The sequence below is a fragment of the Sinocyclocheilus grahami genome, unplaced genomic scaffold, assembly GCF_001515645.1.
Source record: "Sinocyclocheilus grahami isolate Dianchi unplaced genomic scaffold, SAMN03320097.WGS_v1.1 scaffold73.1, whole genome shotgun sequence".
NCBI classification, from domain to species: Eukaryota; Metazoa; Chordata; class Actinopteri; order Cypriniformes; family Cyprinidae; genus Sinocyclocheilus; species Sinocyclocheilus grahami.
In genome coordinates this window covers 1,706,850-1,715,369 of record NW_015505252.1, presented here as the reverse complement: position 1 = coordinate 1,715,369, position 8,520 = coordinate 1,706,850, and the positions used below count along the sequence as shown (strand labels likewise).

General features: G+C 36.0%; 2 protein-coding genes across 6 annotated transcripts in view; one reads left to right on the top strand and one right to left on the bottom strand.

Annotated features, from left to right (window-relative positions):
• LOC107585667 (gastrula zinc finger protein XlCGF8.2DB-like) overlaps window positions 1-8,520 on the bottom strand; it is a 51,005-nt gene that overhangs the window by 12,334 nt on the left and 30,151 nt on the right. Inside the window, exons 3-4 of one of the 3 annotated variants that reach the window (XM_016272785.1) lie at window positions 4,535-4,751; window positions 1,808-2,701 (exon numbers count right to left, since the gene is read on the bottom strand). In XM_016272785.1, coding sequence (XP_016128271.1) covers window positions 1,884-2,701; window positions 4,535-4,592 — 876 coding nt within the window. In that variant the 5' untranslated portion in view covers window positions 4,593-4,751 and the 3' untranslated portion in view covers window positions 1,808-1,883. Of the gene's footprint in view, window positions 1-1,807; window positions 2,702-4,534; window positions 4,752-8,520 lie in introns of those variants that run through there. The other 2 variants (XR_001609270.1, XM_016272786.1) reach the window with 2 other exon arrangements.
• The window catches only part of LOC107585664 (gastrula zinc finger protein XlCGF57.1-like), a 7,104-nt gene continuing 5,554 nt past the window's right edge, over window positions 6,971-8,520 (top strand). Inside the window, exons 1-3 of one of the 3 annotated variants that reach the window (XM_016272781.1) lie at window positions 6,971-7,127; window positions 7,259-7,308; window positions 7,986-8,369. In XM_016272781.1, coding sequence (XP_016128267.1) covers window positions 7,284-7,308; window positions 7,986-8,369 — 409 coding nt within the window. In that variant the 5' untranslated portion in view covers window positions 6,971-7,127; window positions 7,259-7,283. Of the gene's footprint in view, window positions 7,128-7,258; window positions 7,309-7,985; window positions 8,370-8,520 lie in introns of those variants that run through there. The other 2 variants (XM_016272782.1, XM_016272780.1) reach the window with 2 other exon arrangements.

Genomic DNA, 8,520 nt, shown 5'->3' with positions numbered 1-8,520 from the left:
GCACCCATTCACTGCAGAGCATCCATTGCTGAGCAAGTGATGTAATGCTAAATTTCTCCTAATTTGAACTCATCTCTTTCTTCAATCTCCAGCGGGTGAGTCCATCTTTCAAAGCATGAAGAAAATTTAATGTAATGGCAGTTTTGATTTTGGGGTGGAATATGATCAGGAAGGTTGATGTGATTCACTCAAACAGTAGCCTGAATCTTTGTTTATTTGTTGTCAGTCTCTCCTCATCCATACTGACCTGCAGAAAATCATTTTATGTGAGAGATATTTAAGGATGAGGTGAGAGATTCACCGCTCATTTTCAAAGAATTGGTTTGTATGTGTTTTGATTTCTAACATTGTGTTTTTCTCTTCAGAAAGAAGCTGTTTTCTCACCTAGAATGTTCTTCACATCACTTTCAGTCAATGATTCAAAATGAGACTGGAATACAAAACACCAATATTTTTGAGTTCATAACTTGATGACTATAACTGTACTGTGTACATATTTAAACATATTTAGATTTAATATTGTGCACACAGTCTATATGTGTCATATGAAAGTATTATATCAGACAATGTTAAAGCAGTAGCACTGAAATCAAATTTTTGTACTATTTGAACTGTAGCTCTACATAGTTCTCATTTCTAGTATGCGCAGAATTGAGAACAATGACTGTAAAGCAATAGTTGTTCCAGAAATGCCAGGTCACTCTTTTCCATGTGATCATACAGTGAGACTGGAGATTTCAGAATGAGACTGGAATACACAACTTGATGACTATAACTGTACTGTGTACATATTTAAACATTTATATTTAATATTGTGCACACAGTCTTATATATGTGTCATATGAAAGTAATATGATCAGACAATGTTAAAGCAGTAGCACTGAAATCAAATGTTTTTGAACTGTAGCTGTACATAGTTCTCGTTTCTAGACTCGTGATTTGGACACTGCTTGAGCTCAATGCATTTATAAGTTGTCAGATAGATTTTTCTGAAGAAATAAAAAAATGAATGTACTCACAGTCTGATAAACAGCAGTTTTAGAGTCAATCATCTTACGAGTCTCCTTACGAGTAGTACCGCCACCTGGCTACTGTATACTTGCTACTCACTGTATGGCAAGATGGGCAAAAGCATCATGATCCTCATCCTCAGACACTAGTCCTAAATCCTGTGGTCTAGTCCTGTAAGTTCTAAAAACCGCCATATATATCTGATTATCACTCAAACACTTTCCCAAAAGGTCCAAAGCACTTACTGCCCTATTCTTTATATTGCTAAAACTAAAAAGACTATTACACTGATCATCATATTTAGCTAGTATATATTAAAGAAAAAACACATGTAGTTTCTAAAACATCACACTCATCATCACACGTACCATTTCCATGCTTCCCCGTTAATGCAATTAAGTCCTGTGTGTCCCAACCTTAATCTAGAAAACATTACCTCTTCCTTTCTATGCCTTTCATAAAATTGTTATTTTTTTCCCTTACTGATTTTACTGTTATAATACCATACCGCCTACCTGTATTTATTTAGTCAATCAATGAACCACGTGGTTGAAATGAAAACACACAGCGACATCGAGAGGAAGATCTGTGGCACTGACCAACTATTATCATAACTTCATATTGAAGTTATTCTGAGGATCAAGAGTCAAGACAACACAAAATCTTTTTAACCCTGTAAAACCTGACATATGAAATAACAGTCGGAATTATATATATATTTTTTTCTTTTAATGTAACAATTTATTTAACATTTAAACAAAGTTTTGTTTTACAGAATGATTACTATGCAGCTGATAAACTTAAAATTAAAATACATTCAGTATCAAATTATTTACTTGAAAGTGACAGATCTGAATGTGAATTTTGCTCACTTAGGGCAACTTTGGGCAATGCTTTTTCTTATGTTTTAGTAGAGTAGATGAGAAGGTGAAATTCCTCCCACATGAAGAGCACTGGTACGGCTTTTCTCCAGTGTGAACTCTCAAATGATCTTTCAGGACTCCTGACCGAGCAAAACTCTTTCCACAGTGTGAGCACTTGTAAGGTTTCTCTCCAGTGTGAATCTTCTGGTGTTTTTTTAAGTTGCTGGTTGTAGCAAAGCTCTTCCCACAGTCAAAGCACACATAAGGTCTCACACCAGTATGAATACTCTGGTGATTTTTTACAGATTGCAGAAGTGCAAAACTCTTTCCACAAAAAGAACAAACGTGAGGCTTCACTCCAGTATGAAGTTTAAGGTGTTTTCTTAATGTCGATGCCACAACAAATGTTTTATCACACTGATCACAGCTGAATGATCTCACTCCAGAATGAGAGAGAAGATGCTCTTTGAGAACGCTTCTGTCTCTGAAACTCTTTCCACACTGAGTGCATGAGAACGGTTTTTCTCCAGTGTGAATTTTCATGTGCGCATTTAGGTGTCCTGTCTGAAAGAAACTCTTTCCACACTGAGTGCATGTATAAGGCCTCTCTCCAGTGTGAGCTCTCATGTGTCTCGTAAGGTTTATTTTATCTCTGTAACTCTTTCCACACTCAGAACAGGTGAAAGATCCTTTGACTCCAGTTTTTCCAGCTTGTTTTTGTGTGAAATTCATTTCAGTCTGTGAAATTACTGCCTTTCCTTCTTCATTCGTGAAACGATGAGGTTTTTGAAACTGATGTTGTTTGTCTTCATGCACTTCCATTGGGTCTAAAATCAACAAATAACATTCTCATTATTTAAATAAAGAAGGACAAATTAAAGCACAAAATATACAGGTGCATCTCAAAAAATTTGAATATCATGAAAAAGTGAAAAATATCTGGGTTTTTTGGTAACTTATTTCAAAAAGTGAAACTTTTATATATTCTAGATTCATTACATGTAAAGTAAAGCATTTCAAAAGTTGTTTTGCTTGTTTTAATTTTGACGATTAGAGCTAACAGCTCATGAAAGTCAAAAATCCAGTATCTCAAAATATTAGAACATTTACATTTGAGCTTCATTAAATGACCATCTCTACAGTATAAATTCCGGGTATCTCTTGTTCTTTGAAACCACAATAATGAGGAAGACTGCTGACTTGGCAATTGTCCAGAAGACGATCATTGACACCCTCCACAAAGAGTGTAAGTCACAGAAGGTCATTACTGAAAGGGCTGGCTGTTCACAGAGTGCTGTATCAAAGCATATTAAGTGCAAAGTTGACTGGAAGCAAGAAATTGGGAAAAGGTGCACAAGCAACAGGGATGATTGCAAGCTTGAGAATACTGTCAAGCAAAGCCAATTCAAACACTTGGGAGAGCTTCACAAGGAGTGGACTGAAGCTGGAGTCAGTGCATCAAGAGTCACCACGCTCAGACGTCTTCAGGAAAAGGGCTTCCAAGCCACTTCTGAACCAGAAACAACATCAGAAGCATCTTACCTGGGCTAAGGAGAAAAAGATCTGGACTTTTGCTCAGTCCTCTATTCAGATAAAAGTAAATTTTGCATTTAATTTGGAAATCAAGGTCTGGAGTATCGAGGAAGACTGGAGAGGCTCAGGATCCAAGCTGCTTGAAGTCCAGTGTGAAGTTTCTGAAGTCAGTGATGATTTGGGGTGCTGAGACGTCTGCTGGTGTTGGTCCATTGTGTTTTATCAAGTCCAAAGTCAATGCAGCCGTCTACCAGGAGGTTTTGGAGCACTTTATGCTTCCATCTGCTGACAAGCTTTATGGAGATGCTGATTTCCTTTTCCAGCAGGACTTAGCACCTGCCCACAGTGCCAAAAACACTTCCTAGTGGTTTACTGACCATGATATTACTGTGCGTGATTGGCCAGCCAACATGCCTGACCTGAAGCCCATATGGAATCTATGGGATATATTCAAGAGAAAGATGAGAAACAGTCGATCTGAGCTGAAGGCTCAACAGCAGTGCCACAGGCTGATCGCTTCATGCCACTCCTCACTGATGCTGGAGTTTGTGCTAAAGGAGCCCCGACCAAGTATTGAGTGCAGAAATGAACTTACTTTAAAGAACTTGAACTTTTCTGTTTTGCAAATCCTTTTTTTGATTGATCTTAGCAAATATTCTAATATTTTGAGCTTTAATCATCAAAATCAAAACAAAACCAATTTTGAAATGTTTTTACTTTACATGTAATGAACTTTAATCATCAAAATTAAAACAAAACCAATTTTGAAATGTTTTTACTTTACATGTAATGAATCTAGAATATATGAAAATTTATAAGTAACCAAAAAAAAAAAAAACTTTTTCAGGATATTCTAATATTTTGAGCTTTAATCATCAAAATCAAAACAAAACCAATTTTGAAATGTTTTTACTTTACATGTAATGAATCTAGAATATATGAAAATTTATAAGTAACCAAAAAAAAAAAAAAAAACTTTTTCAGGATATTCTAATATTTTTATTGCACCTGTATAGTCACAACTCCTCATGGTCAAAATTTAGAGGGAACAATTTTTATTTATTTTTTTTCAGGTTTTTTTGTCAGTTCCTCATCAGTCATTAAAGAGAATGAAGGAAAACACCAACCTGTTTGTTCCTCTGTTTCTTCATCTCTCATTCTGCAGGGGTCTTCCTCAAGCTCCATCTTTCCAACAGTATGCCAGTAGTTCCTCCTGGAGTAATTCCTCCTGCTTGCTTCTTCTTCAGCTGTGGGAAGATGGGAATATTCTCCAGCATTTAAACTCTCATGAACGGCTGTGGAGCGGCTTCACTGAAGGTGTGAATTGTGCTCATTTAGCAGATGCTCAAACACTCACAATCACTCTCAATCAGCCAGCTTTAAGTGTATTAATCAAATAGTCATTTAGAAACAATTGTATTTATTATAATTTATACAACGGGAAAAAAAGATAAACCAAAATCAATTAAATACTAGTAAAATAAAATGTATTTAAATCATCAGACACACTTCTATCACCACCATCTGCTTACAATGACTGAAATAATCTCAGTTAGAACAGAAAATAGAATAAACGGTGACTATATTGTATTGCAATGGGTATAATGTCATTGTTGATATTTAATCAAAACAAGTTTAGACAAAGTTTATCAAATAACATATAGTTTAACAATTAAACTTTAAGTTTAACATCACAGATTTAACTAAGGGTGCACTTGAAATAGTTACAAATGGGATGCATGAATGAATGATGAGAGACAGAGATTTGTTTAAACGCTTTCTTTCATCCAGACTCTAAATAATGACAAACATCAAATGTGTGTCATGTTCATCTACTGTACATTAACTGCTATTTTTAAATTATAGTTTAGTCTTTATCTTCTCAAAAGTGTCATCATTTATAATCAGAAATAAGCTCTAGATTTCCAGCACTGTTACACTATCAGTTCTTCAATTCTCACAGCAGCTCAGAGTGAAGCTGAAAGATTATTAATGAGGGTTGATTTCTGTAATCAGACATCCATTAACCCTGTGAATGTGTGAGAAGTAAAGACAAAGGAAGAGTTTGCAAACCACTGATATGAGCATTTAACTATTGGGTCACATTCAATAGATGGATACATTTACACTTTGTCATGTAAATTACTAGTGAGTATCGTGCTTCATACGTTTTTCCTTTTTCATTTCAATTCGCACGTGACGAAAGTAATAATTCACAATTCAATCTCTGAGTCGAATTGATTCTGTAAGCATTTTTGATTCACTGAAATGAACCGACTCTTATGACTCATTCGTTTTTGAATCGGACACTGGTCGAGCTCAATGCAATTATACGTTGTCAGATGTATTTTTTACCAATAGATGAAAAATGAATGTAGGCCTACTCACAGGGTGCTTCTCAAATTATTTGTGCATCCTCGCTTCCTTTCCTCGGGTCTTAGCTCCACCCCTTCAGGATGCGAGGGAAGGAAAGAGGATGCACTACATTTTTTAAATCTAAACTCGATACATTTTCTATTCAGCTGTTTTCAACATCATAATAATTTTAATAAATTTTGAGCAGCAAATCAGCATAGGCTATTAGAATGATTTCTGAAGGATCATGTGACACTGAAGACTGAGTAATGATGCTAAAAATTCAGCTTTGCATCACAGCAATAAATTACATTTTAAAATATATTCAAATAGAAAACAGTTATTTTAAATAGTAAAAATATTTCACAATATTACTGCTTTTGCTGTGTTTTGGATTAAATAAATGCAGGCTTGGTGAGCAGAAGAAAATTCTTTAAAAAAACATTAAAGATCTTACTGTTCAAAAACTTTTGACTGGTAGTGTATATCATATCATACATACATATATCACATACATACATATATGAGCCAAGCGAGGACAGACTCGCCCTGCGTCCCAATGTGCACACTATCCACCCTATCTGCCTTAAATAGTAAATGACTAATATCGCGTATAATTTAGGATGGATAGTGTGCACATTGGGAGGCAGGCTCGGATTCGTTCATTTCGTGTTGACCGCGCATGCGCAGATTTTGCTAATCTCAAACGATCCCAGTGTTGCCAAGTCCGCGGTTTTCACGCGAAATTGGGGGCGACTTCAACACTGTTTCCGCGGGTTGTTTTTCATGACCGCATGTTGAAGCGACCCCAATAACGTGATATTTAGTCACTGGAATGCGAATTATACCAGGGGAGCCCCTCCAAAAAACGTGTATTTTACCCCTGGAATGCGATTTTTACCGGGGGGCCCTTATCCAAAGGCTACAGCAATTCTGGGCGGGTTTTGTAGTGAAAATATGGCAACCCTGCGCGGCAAGCATCTTTCAGTGACCAGTTCTGCGCAGATTTGGTTCATCTCAAACCTATTGTTTAATGGCTTTTTCTTTTAAGATTAGCCGATAGGCTGTCAATTCACTAATTGATAATCTGTTTCCTAACAAAAGCTGTTTATTCAGCGTAGTGAAGCCTCTCCTCCAGTGACATCCATTCAAAAAACGACTTTGGTCTCCTTCCCTGCATACAGCCATAGACGGTATAAAACCGTAGCCTACAGCCAAAGCAGCAGCAGCGGCGACATTGTTACATTGTTACGCTTCTCTGTCTGAAGGTTCCAGAGAGCCACGCTCCATCACATCACGGCTGATCAGAACTCGTTCACAGAAAGACGGATTGTACATTTGTACAGCACCCCGAGAAGGCATAAGGTGTGTATATATTTGTCTACTGTTCGTTGTAACACATATTTTGTGAAATTCGCTGAGTATGTTATAATATTGTAGTGGAGAGAGTGTTTATGGATGAGACTTTAATGCGCATTTTATACTGTTTTATTCAGCTCTTGCGGTGAAGAACCCTGCAGAATGAAAGATACAGAGGAACAAACAGGTTTGTGTTTTCCTTCATTCACTTTAATGACTGATGAGGAACATTAAGTTAAAACTAACATATATATATACAGTCAAACCAAAAAATATTCAGACACCATGCAGATATTCTTTAAAGGGGTCATATGATGCGATTTCAAGTTTTCCTTTCTCTTTGGAGTGTTACAAGCTGATTGTGAATAGATAAGATCCCTGAAGTTGACAAGTGGGTGCAGGACACTAAAGTTCATTTATGTAAGTGAGGATAACAAAATAAAGTAAACTGTGACATATTACACCCCAAAATTGTTCATACAGTGGACTACCAGAAAAACGTATAACATTTTGGGACCAAAAATGTGATATGACACTTTGAGCTGACCATGTTTTGTAACATCCCTTTCTATCAAAGTTATCTGACATTATCAAGATTAATTTGTTCTGGCACAGTTTAACTCTTGAGTTCTTCTCATATTTTATTACCATTTTCTAAACTATAGCGAATAAACTGTGATAATGTGAGAAATGTTGACGTGTCTGAATACATTTTGGTTTGACTGTATGAAATGCATCTAAAACTAGGTTCTAGTAGACAAACTAGATTTGTACTAAGTTAAGGGTTAACTTTTTGTTTTGTTTCTAATTTGTTATTCTTTATTTGAAGTTTATGGGAAATTAATAGGCTTATGTTGATTTTAGATTCAATGGGACTGAAGGAAGACAAGCATCAGTTTGAAAAACCTCATCATTTTAAAAAGGAAGATGAAAATGCAGTCATTTCAGAGACTGAACAGAATTTCACACAAACACAAGCTGGAAAACCTGGAGCCAGAGGATCTTTCACATGCACTCAGTGTGGGAAGAGTTTCAGTGAGAAATCAAAGTTTAATAGACACATGACAGTTCACACTGGAGAGAAGCCTTATACGTGCACTCAGTGTGGGAAGGGTTTCAGTCAGAAAACAAACCGTAACAGACACATGAGATCTCACACTGGAGAGAAGCCTTATACTTGCACTCAGTCTGGAAAGGGTTTCTTTGTCAAAGAAGAACTAAATGTGCACATGAGAATTCAACAAACAGGTTGGTGTTTTCCTTCATTCTCTATTATGACTGCTGAGGAACATTAAGATGAAAACGGAAATATATATATTTACACACACACATATATATATATATATATATATATATATATATATATATATATATATATATATACACAGTACACAATCTT